The 23,116-nt window shown below is 37.8% G+C and overlaps 2 protein-coding genes across 11 annotated transcripts in view; one reads left to right on the top strand and one right to left on the bottom strand.

The window, feature by feature from the left end:
- Nucleotides 1–12,894, top strand: part of SUPT20H (SPT20 homolog, SAGA complex component) — a 34,798-nt gene extending 21,904 nt beyond the window's left edge. For 3 of the 9 annotated variants that reach the window (XM_082783504.1, XM_082783500.1, XM_082783501.1), the window contains exons 17-23: nucleotides 961–1,069; nucleotides 1,306–1,473; nucleotides 3,244–3,556; nucleotides 4,611–4,765; nucleotides 7,138–7,193; nucleotides 10,811–10,916; nucleotides 12,389–12,894. In XM_082783504.1, the coding sequence (XP_082639630.1) occupies nucleotides 961–1,069; nucleotides 1,306–1,473; nucleotides 3,244–3,556; nucleotides 4,611–4,765; nucleotides 7,138–7,193; nucleotides 10,811–10,916; nucleotides 12,389–12,492 (1,011 nt within the window). In that variant the 3' untranslated portion in view covers nucleotides 12,493–12,894. The remainder of the gene's footprint in view (nucleotides 1–960; nucleotides 1,070–1,305; nucleotides 1,474–3,243; nucleotides 3,557–4,610; nucleotides 4,766–7,137; nucleotides 7,194–10,810; nucleotides 10,917–12,388) is intronic. The other 6 variants (XM_082783506.1, XM_082783505.1, XM_082783507.1 and 3 more) reach the window with 5 other exon arrangements.
- Nucleotides 11,007–23,106, bottom strand: EXOSC8 (exosome component 8). Of its 2 annotated transcripts, XM_082783588.1 has the most exons (12): nucleotides 23,057–23,106; nucleotides 21,188–21,224; nucleotides 20,179–20,242; nucleotides 19,012–19,085; nucleotides 18,379–18,424; nucleotides 17,321–17,426; nucleotides 17,188–17,233; nucleotides 16,837–16,933; nucleotides 15,682–15,802; nucleotides 13,478–13,584; nucleotides 12,944–13,066; nucleotides 11,007–11,598 (listed from the first exon to the last, which is right to left on the bottom strand). In XM_082783588.1, the coding sequence occupies exons 1-11, from the start codon at nucleotides 23,071–23,073 to the stop codon at nucleotides 12,951–12,953; spliced, it is 831 nt and encodes a 276-aa protein (XP_082639714.1). In that variant the 5' UTR covers nucleotides 23,074–23,106; the 3' UTR covers nucleotides 11,007–11,598; nucleotides 12,944–12,950. The 2 variants fall into 2 exon arrangements, with proteins under 2 accessions (XP_082639714.1, XP_082639713.1); XM_082783587.1 differs by lacking the exon at nucleotides 11,007–11,598 and having other exon boundaries at nucleotides 12,935–13,066; nucleotides 23,057–23,105.
- Between the last annotated feature and the right edge of the window lie 10 nt (nucleotides 23,107–23,116).

The raw sequence follows: 23,116 nt of genomic DNA, 5'->3' as shown, positions 1-23,116 counted from the left end.
TTTTTATAAGAAGACAACTAGAAACACATGGAAGGAGTGACTCTCAGTGGTAAGAGAAAGTGGAGGCTAAGCTCTCCAGAAAGATCGACACTACACAATAGCAGATGCTCTGATTTGCCAGCCCATGATAATTTAAGTTAGGTTCCAGCACTGAAATACTCTATTTGCTATACTGAGAGGCTGATTTTCTAATTTCAGACAGTTTGTGGAATGCATGCTTTAGAGACTATCTTCATTTATGGGATGTTTTATATGTAAAAATATAGCCTATAACTGTAAATATGTTTCACTGAGTCTCTTGTTGATGGCAGCTGTTTAAATTATGGATTTAGGGTATGTTGTGAGTGACTAAGATTTACAGGTTTGATTAGCTGAAGTTAAAATTGTGTTTAAACACCCTAATAAGCATGTTATAAGAAAAAACAATAAGGGATTACCTTTAATTTAAAGAGATTAAGGAAGTTCTAATCCCATTGAAGTCAATGGGAAGACAAATTGATTTGTAAGCGTTGAGGATTTTCCTGAATGTGTTCAAATTCCTGCTCCCAGGATCAGGGTTGGAAATAGCAGGTGGTTACAGTTAGTGAATGAATGGAATGATGTAATTTTTCAAGGCCAAATTGTCTTTTTATATGAAGTGCATCTGTCACTTGCATTTGTGAAAAGTTACTAAGAAGCACTTCAGAATTAGGAAAAAATAATTCCTTATTTTTTTTTTGGCACAGTTTCAATTTTTCAGGAACCTTAGAATTTCTTCATAAACTAAAAAGAAAGAGTCCATTATCTAAAAAGAGTTGGTCCTAGGTTGTTTTTCAGATACATACAAATCTGGAATATTTCAAGGGAATTTTTGCTATGGTTTGGAGAATTAAAACACAAATTAACTGAATTATGTCTTCTGTTAAATATATGGAAGCTCATATTATTGCTCTGGTAGTGTTAATTTCTCTTTCCTCCTAGCAGCCAGAAAGTATATCAGGCTCTGTTCAGTCTTCAGTACTGGGGAAAGGTGTAAAACACCGGCCTCCTCCCATCAAATTACCTTCAAGTTCAGGAAGTAGCTCTTCAGGTAATTATTTATCAACTTGAGCATCTTCTTTCTGTGTTCTGCTTAATGTAAAGTGATATGCTGACGCTTCAGTAAAGTTTTATTTTTTAAAAAAGTCAGCATTATCTGTGAAAAGAGCTTTTCAAACTATCACTTTGTTAATTTCTGATTGTCTTTTTGTACGAATATATATCCTCAAAAATACTTGAGTAAACTTCAACTCAGTAAAATAATTTATTTTAATTGTTATTTTTCAGGTAATATTTTTAGTTCACAGCAGTCAAGTGGCCATCTAAAATCCCCAACTCCACCTCCTCCTCCTCCTCCTTCTAAGCCACCTGGTCTTTCTCGGAAGCAATCTATGGATCTTAATCAAGTTAGCATGCTCTCTCCAGCTGCCATGTCTCCTGCGAGCTCTTCACAAAGTGAGTCACGACCTAAATTCTCCATTAAATCTTAGGCTTTTGCTTAAATGCTTCCTGAGATAAAACTTCTTAACCTGTGGAATGATGAAACTTAAGTGTACAGTGTACCCTAAATTGTATAAGTTGTGCAGCTTTAGGCAGGTCTCTTGTTCACTGTATGTATTTTTATGTTTATTGTAATTGTGTTCGTTTTTCTGTATATATGTATGCACCCTTTGTGTATACGTTTTAATACATTTTATGCAATTAGTATGATCTCCTCTTTATCAAAGGCTGGTAGATGATGTGATAAAATTCCAAAGTGTAGATTTTTCCTCCAGTGTACAAACAGTATGTTAGATCAGTTTGCTTTTACCTAATTTAAGCATCTGGTTTTTTAAATGTTATAGGAGCTGGTGCAGTTGTATCTCTATGTATGTATATAATCTGATTAGTCCCAAGGTGGTGATACAATAAACGATAAGATGATTTTTTAAAACACTCCTACACTGTTTTACAAATCATTGCTGATTGCAAGTGTGGTGGTGATGCTGATGATGATAGCACCATATTCTCAGGTGTTAAAATGTAAATTTCAATAATAAATGCCATCCTAGTTTAATTATTTTCATTAACACCGACAGGATCATTGTAATCATAGCTATAGATCATATGCAGTCTTTAAAATTTGTATGTGTCTTGAGACGTTTTGTGAAAAGATTTGTACAAAGAAATCACAGCTGCAGTTATTCAATTTTTAATGAATTATTGTGTACTGCACATTCCAGTATCCTGCACAGTATTATAATATGCTTTTTTCATTAAATAATTTAAAATCTGGATAGCTCAAAAGGTGTAACTTCTCTGCCTTCTTGTTTTGCACAAAGAAAAAACAGAAAGCTGACAAAAGTTTTCTTCTAACAGATTTACTCAGTGCTTATTTTAGTGCTATGGATTGTGTAAATCTACTGCTCACAGTTGTTCCTTTAAGTAAGGCCCTGACCACAACAGCTGGACATTCACGTTTCTTTCCTTTCTTTCTGCAGGACATGAAAGCTTAAAAAAAGAGAGAAAAAAAACACTTTGAGCTTTTTGGTTTTTTTTGTTTTTGTTTCATTTTTGTATTGATGAGCTGTGCTTACTGCATCCACAACAAATACAGCTACACATACTACATTTAAGTAGAAGGCACTACACAGTAGCTTTTAAAGATGCAGTAGTATCCTCTGGTTCTTATTTTTAAAAGTTATTCTTTTTATTTGATCAAAATTTGGCAAATGGGAGTTTAGTTATCTGATAAAATTTAGACTGACCCTCATGATTACTGCAATAGTATCTGTTCTTTGTTGAATCTGTTGTTTTCCATGATATGTTTTTTAACATGGTGCTATTGTGCAGGCAGTGCATATAGACTATGTGTTTAGCATTTTAGGGCAAAAACATTAATTAGGGTAAAATAGTCACTAAGAAATGGCTTTATTTTGGGTTAAATGTTACTGAATATAGAGTTATGACTTCCTGTATGATAAATTATGGAGGAACATAATGGAGGATGCAAAACTGTGTTTGGTTTAAAGAATTAAGGATGGAGAACAGGGTTTTTCTGTGATTATACTGCATCCTTAACAATGAGTGCGTGCTGCAACACTCGTGTCGTGTAGAAATTAACACTTGCAGTTTAAGAAATGGGACAAATAGTCAGTGCTAAGTAAGATTCCATTAACCTTATTATACAGAAAGGGACTGGCCTTTTATAACAAACTAGCACTTTTTATTTTTCTCAATGAGCAGGGTCTGGAACTCCTAAACCATCTACTCCTACTCCAACCAACACCCCTTCATCGACCCCACACCCTCCTGATGCTCAGAGCTCAACTCCTATTACCCCTTCTGCCACCCCTACTCCCCAAGATTCAGGCTTCACCCCTCAGCCCACTTTGTTAACCCCGTTTGCTCAGCAGCAAATGTCTCTGAGCCAGGCATTGCCTGTAATGACCATTCCTCTTTCCACCATGGTAACATCCATTACTACAGGAACAACCTCCACCCAGGTCATGGCAAACCCTGCAGGACTTAACTTCATCAATGTAGTGGGCTCTGTGTGGTAAGTGCTTTGTTACGAGAGCTTCTTAATTTGTCCTGGGTGGGTTGGTGGTTGGTTGCTGGATTTTTTTTGGCAGCCAGTACGGTAGATATTTTTCAGAATCTGCAATACAAAAAGACCATTCACCTTGTAATTATGAATTAAAAAGCCACTAGAAGTTATTTATATTTCTCAAAGTTGAAGGCATCTGCTTTGAGAATACTGAAAGAAGTCTATAAAGAAAATTGTACTTTGAGCTTTTCAGATGCATATAATTTAATTCCGTAAGATGTGCCTCATGTAAGTGTGTTTCGAGGTTTTGCTCTTTAATGTTGAAAACTTTTTATTAATCAGAGAGAAGGTGGAATGTTGTATGCAGACCACTAAATGAGAAATGGAAAGAAATTCACTATAAACGTTCTATGAATAAAGGTGTGTGAAATTTAAGAAAAGAGCAAATATGTTTTCTAACAATTTCATCAAATACTTAGATTAAATATTCTTTGTAAAACTCATTTAGCTGTTTTAAAAAATAATGCTGCTGGCAGGTGTAGATTATATGGTATGAAGTGAGCTGCTTTTAGACAAAATAAAATTCTGTAGTCAGTATAATATGCTCAGTGTAAGACACGTGGTGTGCTTCAATGGAGGGATCAGGCACTTGATTTATTTATCTAAGATGTTCAGGAGCTGATTACCAATGATTAATTTATTAGACTTTTATGACACAAAAGGAAAACACAAACCTGTTACTTAGCTTTTTGTTATTATAGCACAACCATTTTGAAGACTGATCTTTCAATGTTTCTAGAATAAAAGAACCACTTAAGTTTTATTTTCCATGGGTTATATATTTCCATGGGTTATTTTCCATGTTGAACATGGGTTCAACAATCGTTTGAGAATATGAATTTACATATTTGTTTTACACTAAGCATAATGATCTTTTAAGCTACTTTGATGCTTTATCCACAATCCTAATTGCAGAAAACAATTTAGACAGAGGACAAAAACATAGTTACTCAGATTTGCTTGTACCACTTGGATTTGATGTGTTGTCTTTCCTCTTCTACAGTGGAGCACAGACATTGATGAGTGGTTCAAACCCTATGTTGGGGTGCAACACTGGTGCCATAGCCCCTGCAGGTATAAATCTGAGTGGCATTTTACCATCAGGAGGTCTGGTACCAAGTGCACTGCCCGCTGCAATGCAGTCTGCCTCTCAAGCAGGTTAGTGTGAATAAGTTGAAAAGCCATCCTTCAGAGAGGGACAGTGTAAAAACCTGTTGTGAGGACAATGGACCAAAGTGGCCATTGTGTGAATGGATTATTGTTTGTTGACTTGAACTTAGGAACAACATAAATATTTTTGCATTCTAACTGTAAGCTGTGATTAAGATGGTTTCTCTGAGAAACTGGAGTGGGGAAATGTACTATGCACCCAGAGTACCTTTGGTATGCCCAGCAGGATGTTTGAGATAAAATCTGAATTCAGATGCAATTTTGATAATGATGACTGCCAGAAAATAGACATGTTTGAATTTAGAAAGAGGCCTCTGATTTTAAATGTGCAGGGTATTTCATGCTACCACTGGTACTGCTTTATTCTAGATGGACAAGTAATTAGTTTGTTATTGCTTTTAAATATGAGTATATTAATGTATAAGTTTCAATATTCATTAAAGCAACATTTGAATTCTTTATTATGCTTTCAGAAAAAAAAATAAACTAAGACAGAGAACCCTAATACATGATTATTGAATCAAAAGGATAGAAGGTACATCAAGGTATCCAACCCTTATATTGAGACAGTCAAATCGGTCTAACCCATATTAAACTGTCCATAAATACCTTCACTGGAGAAGATTCCAGTCTCCCTCAGTAGCTGTTTGGAGTAGTTCATTATCTGTATAAAATGTTTCTTCCTAATCACAGTGCATCTCCTCAATTGCAGATTAAATTATTTTTTCTCCAATTCCTTGCAGACGTATAAAATAGTTGCTTGCTCTTTCTCTTTACTTTCTAGGTATCAGAAACATGCTGTCATGTCCCACATTTGTCTTCTCTCTCTGATAGGTTGTATTTTTCAAACCTTTCATAATCCTGTCACTCTTTTCTAGACTGTCCAATTTGCTCACATCCTTCTTAAAATGTGATATCCAAAACTGGACACAAGCCTGAGCTTGGCTGATTTACCGCTGTGGAGCACAGCAGAATAACTGCATCTTACCTCTTTCACAACATTCCTGTTAATATTTCCCCAAGTGAGGTCTGCCTATTTTTGTTCATATTTTCTTGCAACAGCATTACATGAACCTAAGAAGGGCTATACTGGCTTAGGCCAAAAGTCCATCCAGTTCATATTCTGTCTCTCACAGTGGCCCATTAGAGGATATTTAGGGGAAAAAATCTAAGTCCAGGCAAATGTAAAGCATTACATCCCTTGGTGTACAGCTGTACCTCTTATGGCAGTCTCCAGCTTTGAGACTTTCTCAGCTGAAGACTATCCATGTGGATCTTTTTGCTTAATAGCTTGTGCTAGACTTCTGTTCTGGGGACTTGTCTAATTGTTTTTTGAGTCCTTTTGTATTTTTGTTATCTACAGCATCTTGTGACAGTTCTATAAATGTAAACTGTGTGAAGAAGTTCTTTTCTTCTGTGTGTTTTCTAATCTGTGGTACGGGTTATTCGGGTATGTTTGTGACCTCTCTAATTTCTCACATCTTTTCTTGCTGTGTAGATGCGGAGATAGTTAACTCAGTTTTGTACTTGTTTGTTTGTCTTTTTGGAATTCAGTGTCATTGATTTTGGACCTTTTCTTCAATTCACTATGATGACTTCTAGTTCTAATCCTGTCCTTTCAAGCATTATCAACCTTTACCGGTTTTGTCAGATTTTTACTTCACACTATCATCTATGTAACAAATGGAAGTAGGGAGCTGATCTAGGTCTGTGGCAGACCTCAGTGGGGATTCTGTTTGAGAGCTACAGTTTTACTGGAGCATTTTAATCACTTCTGTTCCCACCTCACAGATAACTACATATACATCCTTTTAGTCTATCTTTGAGGAGTGCTGTGCGGAATAATGCCAAAAGCCCTACAAGTCAGATGTGTCTTTGCATTCGCCCTTCTAGGGTAGTACAGCTGCTAAGATTTGGACAAGGGTTGTTTGTTGTAATGATCAAGAAACTGGGAACCCACTACTTCCTTCTGTCCTTGGACATTTCTAGGTTTACTGTACAAACAGTAAAACTTTGCAAAGCCAGAAGGAGAGTTGCTGAAAAAATAACTTGCACGAAATTCTCTATGTTGGTCTTTACAATAAATGCAAACACAAGTTAGAGGTTACAGTGTACAGTGTTTGACAGTGATTCAGTTTTCTTTCTGCTCAGTCAGCTCTTTAACTTTGAATCTGGACAACTGTGAACTTGTCAACTTCATGGAAAATGCAGCATTTGTGTTAAAGTACAAAATTTAAGCTTGCCAGTTTTCCAGCTTCCAAATGTTTGAAATAATCCCAGTGGAAAGGTGTATTAATTGCAATACACATATATAATTAAGTAAAGACTTCCTACTAATAAAAAGATGTTTTCTTTAACAGGCAGCCCTTTTGGTTTGAAAAATGCATCAAATCTTCGGCCCTTAAATCTTCTACAGGTAATTGATATACTTGGACACAATAATACTTTCTTACATTTCTTTAGAGACATGCTTAGCACTGCTTACAGTATTGGCTGCCACAGATCTTTGAAGCCAATTGATGAAACCATATACTGCAAATTTCATTTGCTTTTTTAAAACACTTAAAATGAGGAAAAAGGTACTTCTGTAAAGATATCAGGTGGAAATGATATTCTCAGCTCACAACAAAGCAGCTAGTTTTCAGTAACAATGTAAAAATGCTGACATTTGAATTCAAGAGATTAATCCTAAAATACCATCTTCAATTTTCTGGATTTACCTAAGCTTTTATTTGCAAAGCATTCTTGAAACTGAAGTTAGGATTATATGAAAAGCACAAAACAGTACGGCAGAGTCACTCAGGGTTACGCATACAAGGCCTGAAAGTCTGAGCTAAACATGCACAGGTAGGTGCAATAATAACTTGAAAGAGCTGCTGGTAATGAAAGTAGAAGTTCATATAAGATAGGATGTCCAAAAAGGATTTAAATGTTTCATTTCCTTTAAGCATACATACAAATAGAAACTTGAGCAAAGGGTGCTTGTTATGTTTGAGCTCCATTAAAAAGCAGAACAGGGAGTGGAGCTGGGTGTAATTCCTGGATCTTGAAGTTGCCTGCAAGTTAGAGCTGCAGAGGTGCAGCTTCAAAATGCCACAGATGTTGCACCATGCTTCAGAAAATCAATAACCAGTAAAAGATCATCTGTAGCTTTGCTACTTCATCCTGCCTCTCCTGCACAAACTCCAGAAACACGGGAAAGGAAAGGCACAGGAGGCAGTGTAGAGCTCTTCTTTAAAATTAACTGCTTGTATTTATGCAATTCCAAATTGAAGTATGACCTTTCGGGCTATCTCTGACACTCAAAAGACAAGAATAATTTGGCTGAAAGCACAGCACTGCAATTAAAATGGGTTAAGGGAGAGGAATTGAGACTTTTTCACTTCAGAGACTTCTTCACAACAGTTCTTGCTTCAGGCCTTCAGCCTTATTGGAAGCATCTATTAAACTTCAGTGGCATACTCTGTATATGAAACTACTATCCAGTGCTTTTGAAGGCTATCCTATACATTTCCAGTATCAGTGCAATCTCTGCTATTTTAGTTGAAATAGAATAATTAAAATGTATTTTACTGTTTAAAAAAAATCCAGCTACAATTGATGCAGGTTTATTTTGAGCATGGGGCTTCCTCACACAACAGCTGTTGTAAATCAATGAATTTTAAAGGATTTCCAAAAGAAAATCCTCCAAGAAATACATCATTATCAATGTCACACTCATCCTAGGATGGGGGAAACGCAACAGTTCGATTGAAATATGCCTTTTGTTATTAATCTTCAACAGCTTACATGAGGTTCACTTATTTTAACCCACTCCAGCAGCAGTTGTCACAGTTTTCTCCACAGCAGCAATCTCAGCAGCCCACAGGAATAAGAGGTGTGTTGCTAACAGCCCTCAGTCTGGGGTACATGGATGAATCAGTTTCTCCTATTCTCCCCATCTCCACACTAAAGGAGCCTTTACACAACAGATCTGAAATGGGAGAGGAAAGTCTTCCTCCCAAACCTTGGTGAACTGAAGAAGACTGCAATGGAGTTGTTGCCACGGCTGGAGCTGGGTTATACTCCTTTATTTTCATCCTGTATAGAAGAGCTGTAACAAAGCACCCAGCTAACTAAGCACTGCCTCACTCCACCATGGAGAGCCAGCCCACTGTGAGTGGTGTAAAATTAGCCTCGTCTTGCTCTGTTTATCCTAACGAGCAGATACCATAGACATCAGATGAACAGAGAAGAAACACAGACAGGATTACCAGAGTAACTAAAGCTCCGTAGCTCACAACTGCTATGAGCTGGCATATGATCCTCACTCCTGTGGTGTAACAACACAGCTCTCTGCCCCAGAGAAATAAATCTGTCAGTAGGCTTTAAAGTTATCCTAAGACACTTATTGTTCTGCTGCTTGTAACTAGTATTAAAGGTGTTAATCACTGAAGAAGCGTAAAGACTTGACGGAGACCTTTCTGTCTATTCTCAAAATGAAAAATTTAAGTGGTTAGTTGTACCTGTGTCTAAAGGTCTTTCCATCATTGGTGCAGCTATTTGGGAAAACCAGCTGCTCTGCTTTTGTGTTCTTTATAACTACAAGCTCTTGTCTTTCCAGACATGCAAGACTTTTGTTTACCAAATTGTCTCTATGGATACACAACTCATTTTGTCATAATTTTGCTTGTGCTGCTGTAGATTGTTCATAAATAAGATGAATCTTTAAAACATTTTCATGGTGTAGTCTCCTGTGTCACAGGCCTCGTTCTGAAATGTGTGACAGTCTAATAGGAGACTTCCAGACTTATTCTCAGAATCCAAATGTCAGTTACTAGACAAATTACCTAAATATATATCTGTATCTATGCATAAAATTCAAGCTTATACTCTTGTGTTTTATTTTCTACATGCTAACTTTACGGGTGTTTACACAAAAGCTGATTTGAGGCTAAGTCCTTTCTGTGGCAGAAAGTTTTTTTTGAAGAAATCAATCTCTGCATTGGCTAACTTGCCCTAAGGAATGGTTTTCTTACTATGCATTATAATTCAGGGTTATAAGGTTGTTTAGTATTCATAATAGCTCATTTTAACTTGGTTCCGTAACTCATGCTACGGACAACAATGTGTATGTTCACAGTGCTGTAATCCAAGTGCTTAGTGGAAAAAACTTTAGTCCCAAAAGACAAAAAAAACCTCTGTGCTACCACTAGTATACTTACTTTTTTCATACTTAGGGTTGTCTTTTTCCACATGCTGGTTCTATGACTTTGTAAGTCTGTCTTCATTGTCTTCATCAAGATGATGATGTATGTCTTGATGTCCAGTCTTTTGGCCAAGTTTACCCAGGTCTTAGTGACATTATTTCATATGGGTATTCTTAAGAAGCATTGCAATTCCTGGAAATGCACCAGCTCAAAAGCCCATGTGTTGTTTTTTTTCCCCCTCCTTATAACTGATAAGCCATGCAGTTTGCTTAAATCAGGTGTAATATTTTATTTCCCTGCTATTTGAATCAATTCAAGAAGAGGTCGTAATTCAGCACTCTTAATGTCACTAAACACTAGATCAGGCTCCAGTAATTCCAGTTGTGTGATTAGTGTCAGGGCTACTTTGTTCTGAAAACAAAACTTAAAAAGAGTTCATATTTTTTTTTGATGATGTTAAGGCATCTGAACATGCGAATGTAAGTTTTCACACCTTTCACATTTTGATTATGATTAGGACCTTTGCATGTGGATGGTTACAGGTGTCACCTGAAGGCTTTGGGGGTGGGGAGCAGGAGAGGAAATGCGCTAAGATTACAACCATAAACTAATCTCTACTGACTGACAGCACAATTCTGTTTCTGCCAAACAGCTGTTTGGAAGCATTCAGCATCTGTTTGTTAAACTTCAGTAGTGACTACATTGTAGCCTGTATCTACATGCACTGTAAAATGTAGAATTACATGTTTTTAAATGGCACTTCAGAAGCTTGTCGTCACACTGGCTTTACTTATTTACTGGTACTGAGTTTGGTAATAAGGATCAAGCTTTTCATTTTTGCTAGGGGTCTGACCAAGGTCCATCCAATCAAGATCAGGCATTATCTGCCCAACAAGCTGCTGTTATTAACCTGACTGGAGTAGGGAATTTTATGCAACCTCAAGCCACAGGTATGTGCTTGCTGAGCCTCCTTTTGTATTTAAGTGTGTATGTTGATAAATTCACACTGAAATGAAGTTTGGTCTTAGAGAAGTCTTACAGAACAACTTGCTATTTATTATCAGCACATGAATTTTACAAGAAATACTGGACTTCCACTACCAACGCATGCACTTCTCTGCTTTGTTTGGCAGTTAAGTGTAATAAATTGGTTATATCACATGAATAAGCCACATTTGATACGATAAAAAAATATAGGAAAATTCCATGCCAGGCTTCATTGAAGAATGTTTCTTTAACTGTGTGCTTAACATCCAGTATGAGAAACCTGTTTGTGTCTCCACAAGCACTTCATAATCTAATTATGTTATAACTAACCAAGTATGTATATCATGTATATTTTATTCTGCACTGCTTCCAATTTTACTTAAACTAATTCTGTTGATCCTCCCTTTATGTTACACTCTATTCCTATGTCTTCCTTTCCCAACCCTGACAAACTCAACCTGACCTCTTTGACCTGCCTGCTTTCCCCTTCTCCTTTCTTAGTGTTGTCTCAGCTTGGCTCTGCCGTGAACAGACCTGGGCAAAGCCTTCCTCAGCAGAGACTCCAGCTCTCTTCTGCCTTACAACAGCAACAACAAGCCTTGCAGCAGCAGCAGCAACAGATACAAGTAATCCAGCAACTTCACTCTGTTTAAAAAAAAAAAAAAAGAAAGAAAAAATACGATTCTCAGCTCCAAAACAAAGAATCTCCTTTTTTTTTTTAAACTGTCTTTACAGTCTGAAATTAAAAAAAAAAAAAAAAAAAGAATTCAGACAAACTATCGTGAAAGACTTAAAATGTGTAGTTCTCTCAGCTTGGAGCACTGCCTTTATTTTTATTCATTTAAGCCATCCACCTTCCTGATTTGCTAACATTCAAGGAGTGCTTGTGGCACGTTACTAAATAAGCTCTGCCAGGTGCCATTAGGCTTGCAAAAGAAAGACACTTGAAGCACCTGTAAGTTCCAGTGTAGCACAGCTACAGTCAGTATGTACATCTCTGATAAAGCATTTCTTTAGCATTCTGTTATTCAGATGCTTTATGAAAATATTTAAATACTTTTAGCACACGGTCTCCTTGTGATACACAAAGAAAACACCACATACACAGGAAAGGTATGATGCTAAAAATGTACCACATCACCAAACGTTCACTGAAGTTGCTGAGTTACTGCAGTTACTGCAATGGAGAGAAAGGGCAAAGAAATAGCTGTCTGAGAACGTGTACAATGTTAGATATGCCCTTAGCAGGCTTCTGTGCCACTGGTGCTGCTTGACTGTACTCATTGCCCCAGTACATGATGTATTCCTTTTGTTAACCTAGTGCCTCCTCAGTTTTGTTTTTTTTTCCACCTTCCTGTCATTCTTTCTGATGTGAAACATAGCTTTATAGCTAACACTAACAAGCTTTTTTTCTTCCCCTTCTCCTTCGTGGCAGCAGTTGCGATTCTTGCAGCATCAAATGGCTATGGCAGCAGCAGCAGCAGCACAAGCAGCTCACCTGCGACATCAACAGCATTCAGGCAGCCACTCAAAAAGTAAAAGGAAAAGAGGCACACCAGTCCCTCCAAAATCCTGAGACTTGCATTTTTTTCCTCTATAAAAATGATTCAGAGGTGATTTTTATTTCCAGTTCAAAAAGGAGAAAGCTTAAAACAAATCAGTGTTTTATATTACTGGTGGGAAACCGACCTTTTGACCTTACACTGAAATAAACTGTTTTTGGAAGCTACCCCTATATAACGTGGCAACTTCATTGATAAAGCAGCTAGGGTCTGGTTTCCTTTTAAGTCACTTAATTTTTTAACAGAATGTTTTATCTTGTATTTTTTACCATTCAGCAGCATTGTACATAGTATAAGGGTGGAAAACATTTTAGAAAAAAAATGAACTTTGTAAATGTAGTATTGGTATTTGTTTATTTAGTATAAAAAGGTTTGTGAACACTGTAACAAATACAATTTTTACAAATCCACTTTTGAAAAGATCTTGCCTTTTGTTCAGTTGGGCTTTATGCTTTTTGTTACTTTGTCTATCAGCTTCTTTACTTCTTTGTGTCTTGTGATGGCTCTGGTGATACAGTCCTGAAGCTTGGCACCTGTCAGAGGACTTCCACCTAAGAATTGAAAGGAACAACTTGAATTTCCACTTATGCTTCAATTAAGTATCCTTAAATGTGTTTTCTAAGTCAGAGTATTAATACAGTAATTCTCTCAACTTTCGCCTGAAGAAAACATACAGCTTCTTCAAATATAGCCTCAGGCACAGAAGACAAACACACCAGACCTAAACAGTAGACACGCTCAAGATTTGTCGTTTGCTATGTGTAGGGTAAGCTATGACAGCAGTCATGCCACCTCTTTCAAAGTGAATTTCAAGAGTAAGTGATTTAATCAGTACTTAACCCATCTGTTATCATAAAGTGCACACATTTTACAAAAAAAAAAAAAATGGGGGGGTATATAACATATAGGTCAAGAAGAGACCATCCTCTTCATAGGTTCCGATGCAATGAGCTTGGAAGTACCTGGCTTATGGACGGAACAGAGTCTATCTTCTTCATCAGTTACAACAGTTACTGTTCCAGTTGCTAAGTCTTCTTCTTCAGCAGTTGGATCAACTATGAGTAACGTGCTTTTGAAAGAAAAATATATGCAGACGTTAGTACATGATGTTCCATTAACATGGCTGCAAAATATATTTTCTAATTAATTTTAATGTAGTGTTATAAAATAATTCTAGATTGATTTAGTGTTCAAACTCATCTGTTGTTTTTTCCCCACCACGTACTAGTTTAAAAAAAAGGGAAATGGTGTATACATCTGTTAAAATACCAGCTGTCAAAATACATCTATATGTGCAAGTTTTATAGACCTGTAGTATTGCAGGAGAATACTGTTAAAACTGTTATTTGTAGTATACAACCACTTATTTCATAGTTTAGCAAAGACAATGTTTTTACATGTAGCCTTCACTAATCTATACCAGACCTTAAGGTAAAATACATTTTTAATGGTAAATTCACCAAAGTGGCTCTCAGTTGCTTGTCAGAGAGCTCTAACATCACTCAGACAGTGAATAGTTCAAAAATGGTTACTGAGTTCCTTAAGAAAACCAAAATAAGCTGTCAAATACGTCAGACAATGCAGATCATTAAAGGAGAAAATATTAGTTTTCAAGTTAAAAATTGAGCAAACCAATGAAAAGAAGGGTATCAACTAAAAGACAACTTTGCACAATAAGAGCTTGAACTTAAAAAGCCAAACAACAACACATTAGCCTTAGGTTTCTTTCAAAAACAAACAAACAAAATGGTAGTACAAACATTTTGCTTCTGAGTTATGATATAGCCAAACAAACTATACCCGAAGTTTTTATGAAGCCTCAGTTTACATGGGTTAACTACGTTTTGTGTGAGAGTTTGATGTAATCAACTTCAACCTACCAGCTACAGTGCACCTAAACTGAATGATTATGGCAAGTTTTGGGGGAATAGCAGTAAGGCTGAATGCCCGTTAAATAATTGGAATAATTTTTTGATTTGAGCTCATGCAGTGCATAATTTTTAAAAAGGATTTTCTGGGTAATTTACACTTGAACCAACAGTTTCAGATTGCTCTTTCAGAGCTACAGTTTAATAAAAATATCAGTCCTTAGCTATGCTACTCAAAAATGCTACTTTTTTATTCTACCCACACACACTGTGCAGCATCGGTCTTGTGCAGCATGACAAAGGAAACCTGTACTCACCGAGAGTTGGATGCATCAGACCTGGCTCCTATTTATCTACAGGAGCCATGCTGTGGAGCTCCACAGTGCTCTGCACCAGCATGCCTGTAACTTTCTGCTTTGATTAATTTGGTAATCACCTGGTCAGCATTGGAGCTTAGCACTCCCCTCACCCCATCCCATCCCATGAATCCAAGGGCCTATCAGTGATTTCTGTGACTACAGATAAATGTGCCATAAATGCCTGACCTCTCTAAACATTTAAATGGATTGAAAGCACAGTAAATATCGTATTTTTGATTCTCTACTTTTCTTCTATGCAGCAACAGAACACTTAATTAACATACTTACACTAATGAAGAGCCAATAAACAATTTCAGGTGAGGAGTCAAGTTACCAGATGGGATTATTTTGACTTCTCATAATCAGATTCTTTACCTACAGGAACAATGACTTAAGAGTGCTGGTCATACTTCATCTTGGGTAATTATGTTTTAATTTATCCAGAGGTTTTGTTGTTCTGAGTGGACCAGTACTTTTTACTTCATCTGTTGACTAAACCCTTCATATAATCAGTTCAAAAAACTACCATCTTTTATATCAGCTACGTACATAAACTTTTAAAAGATGAACTCTGTTAGTACCATTATTTCGTCTAGAGGCTACTGCATAAACATAAATCAATACCTTTTCCAAAACCTTCAACCCTAGAGTACTTTTATGCCTGTCCTTTAGGCTGGGAAACAGCTCTGCTTTAAGTCACAGAAGGAAGTTGGACAAACTGTTGTTTGTTTGCTGCATACTCATCCATACTGCAGAACTACAAATCAGTTCAGCAAGACACGCCTTGGATATAAGAGATAGCAAAACAGCACTGCCTGAACCCTCGTGTCCTTCACCAGCAGCGGATAAGTGCAGAAACACCAGTAGCATCCTCATGTTTTCACTATTTCTTTTAGATTCACACTTGTTTTCGTAAGTACAAAACAGTTAGGAACTTACTCATCAAATATAGCAAAGGAGGTGGCAACTGGATGCTTTCTGATAACCAGGGGATTCTTCTGTTTTAAATTAACTTCCGACAAACCAGTTTCTTCATTTATAGTAACAGATGGCAACTGGACTGAAGAGGTGAAAAAATGACAATAGAATAGTATTAAACACTGCTACTTTCAGTAGGCCTAAAGATGTCCTAGACCGCTGAAATATTCAAGCTGTCCTTTTACCATATTGGAAAGCAGATGAGAATGGGATTTTGGTTATATTAACAGTGTTCCATTTTTTTGAATTCAAGCAACCTGTTTAGCTTAAAACTACCTATTCAAGTAACTATTTCGCTTTTCTCTTGAAAGTAACATTCCTCCCTAGCATTTTCTGCTTCCAAAATACCATACAATTACAACACCTTTACAATCTCAAATTGAACAAAAAACATTTTTTCCCCAAAAAATGCCTACAGGACATGTAAAACCAAATATATACATATAGTCTCATCTCATGTATTTTATACAGTTGTAGAAAAAGTACAATCCAATCTTAAGGTAACTCACACTCTAACAACCCAGTAATGGAGACAGGGAAATCAAGAGCAAATTAGCTATGGGAATTCAAAGGCAAGCAATTCAACGCTTAGAAAAGGAAGCCTTCCTCTAACTCTTTATGCTGTCTCCTACATGCATATATAACCCACACCTTGTGAATAATCATATCTATATAGCATGCATGAAAACGATTCTTTCAAACTATAACACATGAAGCTACAAACATTGTGTTTTGACAAAATAAGCTAAGCTCCCAACAGCTTGTTCTGCCTACGCAACACAGATGAACAAGGTAAGGTGCTCTACTAGACATTAAAGTTGTTTGTGACCTCTGCTGAAAGATTCTGATTTCTGAGACAGAAAAACACTCAGAATGGCTATTAATCTTACAAGACAGCAATAATATGCATACAAAAAGATCTTACTGCCCAGCTGTTACATATCTATGGAATCCTTCCCATCAGTTCCACTCTGTATTCCCAATTTAGTAATTTAGGTGACAGAAAAAAGCAGACTTAAGGAACTGTGAGGCAGTTATTTTCCCTCATGATTAAAAACTAACATATTTCTCCAAGCAACAGCAATCAGAGTGTTTCTTACTCTACAGAAGACTTACCGTTTTTTAATGCTGCTAACAAAGCAAAGACACTGGCATCCAAGATGTTTCCATCGTAGTCCAGACATATGATGTCACAGTATAACACCCAAGCAAGCTATCAAAAAAGGTTTGCACATGTGAGTTACTACAGCAGCTAAGCAGATGGTGCAATATCTAAGAGAACACTGGCCACACAAACAAAGATACTTCTTTCGTAAGAACAAAATTTTATGCTTTAGACCTAAACCAAGCTATGTAAATTGAAAAAAAAAAAAAAAAACAAAACTATAACCCCCAATACCTTCTATAAAGTCTTACCACCATGATCTTGCTAGTATGTATTTATATACAACTTAAGATACAACTTACCTTGCCATTTGCAATGCACAGATCTTCTTTCGCTATTACCTGTGAACTAAAATAAAACGAGAAAGTAAAACAGCAAATAGAAAATTGTCTTTCAGAGTTGTTTGTGGTGTAAACACAGTAAGAAGGTCCTTACTTTTCAATCACATCGGCAATGAACTGGCTTGCTGCTTGAGCCTCTTCACCAGGAGGTCCAGAGCGAAACCTTGTTGAACAGAGGGATGGCAGTTCTACATTTGGAACTACGTAACAAAAATCATCAGTTATAAACTAAAGAAATCATGGCATGGGAAATCAAAATAAGATACTATGCACTTTCAATACCATTTTACGTACTTCAAACGAAAAGCAAGACCAAGAATTCTTCAGTCAAGCCTTCCTACTTCACCCCTCAAAAACAGTTACTTATGAATGAGTTTGTACTCAAGAGCTTGTAGAAGTCTGTACTTGGAAAAGGTATGTTCCACAGAAAAGCAAATACTTGTACTTAACCGTTTTCTGTTTGGATTCCTTCTGTGAGTATCATGACCTCACACACTCTTCCCTAAGTGTTAAGCATTCTTAACTAGCTCAAGGAACAGCACCATTTTCATCCCACTGCCTGACCTTACTGGTATGCTATCTGCTTTTCATCAACCATTAAAACTTGATGCTTTAGACTGGAAGCAAAAACATGCATATACTTTTGTGGAAAAAAAAATCCACATATAAAAAGGGGATTTCACATGAGCTCTCTGTTCCGCTGAATGGTTTTATTTCACAAGAAACTGCACAGGAGTGAGGATGTTGGGATTTCTACAGTTCCCTGAGAAACAAGCAGTTTGTGTAGCCTTTTTTGTCTATTGGGACTTCAAGACAAAAGTTAACATGCCTTTGCACAACCTTGCATGGCCCAATCTTACAGATGAACTACCTTTCTCCCCTTAACAAACATCCCTCGCTGAGGGTTTATTTTTATCCCGGTCTGGAAGCAGGAATGAGAAAGTAGCTTTGCATAGAAAACTCACAAGCAGAGCAGGGGAATTCTGAAATTTCTGAATTAACATGTCCCAAATGTCAATTTGAAAACTGATTTTACGGAAAGTAATACAGTTTCACCCGATTTCTTTCCGTTAATGAGGCCTTCACAGCACACTTCATCTTTACTTTTAGCTGAAGCACTAAAAAAAATACTAGTAAGAACAAAAAGCTTACCAATATATCCTTTATTAGCAGAATCTACTGCAGGTGCAGCAAGTTCCTGGAGTAAAAAAGGAAGAAATGAAGAGCTTAATTTTGTTCAAAAATATTTCCAGCTATTCTAAGTGCGAAGTGTCATTTTCTTGCCAGATATCATAACAGTTTGATTTAAAAGAGCTATTTTTCATCAGTCAGTTGCAAGTTCATGGGTAACAAACTGTATTTTGCCAATGGGAAGACTTCTCACTGCATGCAGGGGTGTGAAGTGATTTATCTCAGGGTTCACGGCAGGCCACCAGTAAAGCTGAGGCAACAAGGCACTTCACAGTCCGGCCAACTAATTACCAACCCACTTACTGATCAGTCTCCAGAAACTCTTCAATTACTGTTATTTCTAGATAATAAAAGCTCTGTATTTTTGTGCATATCTTTCGCCATACACAGTACACACCACAAAAATACACATTCTCAGAATGTACAAGCAGCACTAGACAATGAAATAATAATATCTTTGACGCCTGAAAGTAACTCATAAAATAATGTAATTGGATCTGACTGGCATATTATTGTAAGTTGGCAGGAGACGCATTCTACAGACAAATAAACAAATTCAGCTAACAGCCAAGTTAAAATCAAAACCAACCATACCGCCTTAACTCCACAAATTACTGTCGTATTTCCCAATTTCACCAGGGCAGACCCGTCCGCAGTTGTAATTGAACCTGAAGAGAGAAAGTGCTGTTCAATAAAATCTTTCATTCAAAGGACCTTAATTAACATCCACCTTCATAAAGTGCTTAATCTCCGTCATTTTAAACTAAACACAGGCTAAACAAAGTTGATGAATCAAGGATGGGAACAGATCCCCTCTCTCTATCAAAGTCAGAACACTGGATTATTAGCATCCTTAAAATTCAAGCTAAGGATTGCTGAATCCATTATCCAAAATATACTGCTAGCATTTTCTCCCAAAATGTTACAGAATAAGCCTGCCTCATTATTACCTTGACCAATTTTTTTCATGTACAACAGATTGTGTTTTGTACATTGATGCAAATTTGAACTAATAATATTCTTTACATTAATAGCAGTCAATGCTCTACTAGATGAAAATGTACCTTTTACCACACAAGCAGGTAAACCAGCTCTAGATCACAGATCCTATCGACGGAAAATTTTTAAACCAGTAATCAGGGATGGTTATCACAAGATGACTTTTTGAGTGACTTACAGCAAGCCCTCATGAAAAGACAACATTGTACAATGGAAAAGATCTGCAGTGTTTGTTTCAGCAATAACCAGCAACCATTCCATGGTGGCACATGCTAATCTATGTATTTTTTTCCAGAAATCACAGCAAGGTCTAACAAAGGTAGTTAAGGCCTGCTGCTCACTGCACATAAGGCATCTTGCCTCTACTTGAGCCAGCTGCTCATCGAGCTTAGAACAAAGCGCAGGCCAGGAGTCAGCACCTTTCAAGATGCCAGGGATCAGCTGTGCACTTATCAGTATGTGGATAGACGCTGCCTTCAGCATCCAGAACATGAAGCTGCTGGTCTTAAAAGGAGCCACACTTCTAAGACCACCTAAATTTTGCTGTGCATACCAGCCCAGGGCAGGCCAGAGAAAAATGCTCAAAAATATTACTGTACCATGCATTCTTTTTAATGTTTGTTGGAACTATAAATAAAAATCCTTCCTCTTCCTTGTTTCAAAATTCAAGCACCAAGATAAGTGATAAGCAAGTCATTAAGGGTACTGGCTATTGCAATGAGAGATTAATAATACCCACATTATCATTATTATTCCACTTACCTATGTTGACAGTGGTTGCCCGGAATTCACCTAGCTCCCTCCCATCAGGTCGACAGTTCTCTTTCTACATAGAAATTACAAATTTCAAGTTAGAAAACATATTCTTATCAAATAACACACCAGATATATTTTATCAAATAATACATTGGTAAGTTTATATAAAAAGCATTCTCCATTTTGGTGGAAATACACAGCTACAAAATTGCTAGGAAAAGCTTGATCACGTTCCAGACAGTTTTTCATCAACAGATGCCCTGTTTGTGATTGCAGGATCAGCATTTTTTTTATTTATTGTAACTTCTTTAGAAAATAAATATAACAATAGATTGATTGTCTGTCTCAAGGATAAGTACTACAGGCTAGATTCAGAAAACGAACATTAGAGTGAACCAAAATGAAACAAAACAAAAAACACCTCTAAATATTGTCAGTCAGAAGCTGTTCAGCAGAACCCAAACCTTAAGTTAGAAGCAACACCAATTTGTTATCACGTTAGATCTGAACTATTATTCATCACAATTTCAAGCTTCTCAAAATCAAAACTTTTGGTTCAATTACAAGAACTGAAACTGATAGAAGTAATGCCGTATTCGTTTCCAAATCAATACTATTTTAGTGTAAAGCATACAGAAAAAAAGAGGCTCTCCTTCACAGTTACAGTGAGCACAGTTAGTAGCAATATTTTTTATTATTTTTAGTAGCAACTGAATGCCAAGTCGCTTTGCACTAGACACAAGCCTGCAGCACCACCTTGGTCAAATTTAACTCAGACTCATTTTGAGGCCAACAAAAGCATTTTCACATCTGGAGTTAAACAGGAACACAACCTGCCACAGAATCAATGACAGGGACAGGAGGAAAAACAAGTTCTGAAGAGCTACAAGCATTTTTCCTCAACTTAGTGAGTTGTTTTTCCCTTACAGTTTCAAGTTTTCATGCAAATTAAAAAAGCTTGAGTACACAAGAATTGCTTCCAACCAATTTATAAACGACATCATGTTTTACTCACCAAAAATCTTCTATAGTATTCCAACGGTTCCACTGTCCTACAATAAATAAGAAAGGATATTTACACACAAGCTTCCAAGGAGAGCAAAAAGAAAAAGCAAGTGCTATCCTACAATAACAAATAATCTAAGAATCAAGATGGCTTGCAAAGCTGCTTAGTAATACGAAATAAGAATACGAAAAACTTGGAAACTCTAGACTGATCTAAGAAACAGTAAAGATGAAGAAACAAACTTTTTTTGTCATACATTTTCCAAAATACTTCTTCACAAGGAATCTGCATGCACATACACCTAGCACAAGCTACCAGCTTTCACCTCAATAATATTAACTAAATGCCTATTAATTTTAAGGTCAAAGTGAATGTTTACTGAGGAAACAATATAGATTTTTTTTGAAGAGTTGCAGAAAGGGTAATTTTATTACAGTATCTGTAATATTTGGTAGCTCAATGACTGCATTCAGATGCACAAAACAAAAAAAAAAAAAAAACACTACATGAAATATTACATTTTTTAGAATCTTCAGGAAAAAATAAAAAATTGTGAGAAATGCTTTATGCTTCAGTTGAGAAATAACTGATGTTTATTATTACTCAGATACTGCCAACATAGTTTGTGCATTGGGATTTTAAGCACAGAACATTAAGGTTGAAAGAAGTGTTGTTTCATATGTGTTGTTTTAGTATTTGAGCAATGCTTTCACATGTTTAGAATCACAGAATCATTCAAAAGACCTCCAAGATCATCTGGTCCAACCATCCCCTGCTACCACTGTCATCCACTAACCCATGTCCCCAAGCACCACGTCCAACCTCTCCTTGAACACCCCCAGGGACGGTGACTCCACCACCTCCCTGGGCAACCCGTCCCAGTGCCTGACTGCTCTTTCTGAGCAGAAATGTCTCCTTATTTCCAACCTGAACCTCCCCTGGCACAACTTGAGGCCATTCCCCCTGGTCCTGTCACTGGTTACCTGTGAGAAGAGGCTGACCCACAGCTCCCCACACCTTCCTTTCAGGCAGTTGTAGAGAGTAATGGGGTCTCCCCTGAGCTTCCTCTTCCCCAGACCAAACACCCCCAGCTCCCTCAGCCGCTCCTCACAGGACTTGTGCTCCAGGCCCTTCACCAGCTTCGCAGCCCTGCTCCGGACATGCTCCAGGGCCTCCATGTCCTTCTTGTACTGAGTGACCCAACACAGTACTTGAGATGTGGCCTCAGCAGAGCAGAGTACAGGGGGTCGATCACCTCCCTGATCCTGCTGGCCATACTATTCCTGATACAAGCCAGGACGCCATTGGCCTTCTTGGCCACCTGGCCACACTGCTGGCTCATATTCAGGCGAGCACCAGCCAAAACCCCAGATCCTTTTCCTCTGCACAGCTTTCGAGTCACTCTGTGCCAAGCCTGCAGCGCTGCAGGGGGTTGTTGTGACCGAAGCGCAGGGCCCCGCACTCAGCCATGCTGAGATGCAGGCACTGACAGCGGCGCTGTTACACACAGAGACACAGACAGAGACAGACAGACACACAGGCACGCACGTTTTATAACGTGTACGTAGAACAAAATAAGCAGGCGTATCCCCACGGAAGCCAGCACACGGAGTCCCCGCGTCTCATGGGGGCTCCTCCGCTCTCCTCCCCCCAGCCCCGGTAGAAGGGTCCAGCACCCCTCCGCACCCACCCCCCACGACCAGTCGCGACACCCCGTTTCCCGATCACTCGCGACACCCCATTTCACGCAGCAGGCAGAACCCACGGTCCCAAGACGAGGCGAGAAGCCGGGGGCTCCCCCGATCCGCCTGCAACCCCCGGCAGCCATCCCCTGGCAGGGTAGAGCCGCGAGGGGCCGCCCCAGCGCCCCGCGCTTACTTGAACGCCGTCGCCATGCCGCTGCCTTTCCCCTCCTTTCTCCTCCCTTCCCCGGGTGTG

Source organism: Aythya marila (genome assembly GCF_965140915.1).
Source record: "Aythya marila genome assembly, chromosome: 1".
NCBI lineage: Eukaryota > Metazoa > Chordata > Aves > Anseriformes > Anatidae > Aythya > Aythya marila.
The sequence above is the reverse complement of the archived record's forward strand: the minus strand, read 5'-3'. Positions and strand labels throughout refer to the sequence as shown.

Bases quoted from the DNA above. Each gene is read 5' to 3' on its own strand.
- EXOSC8 (XM_082783588.1), bottom strand. The intron at 18,425-19,011 runs GTATGGTTGGTT...TTTTTACTCCAG, and splicing joins TAATTTGTGGAGTTAAGGCG to GAACTTGCTGCACCTGCAGT. The intron at 17,234-17,320 runs GTAAGGACCTTC...GTTTTATTTTAG, and splicing joins ATTGCCGATGTGATTGAAAA to TTCACAGGTAATAGCGAAAG.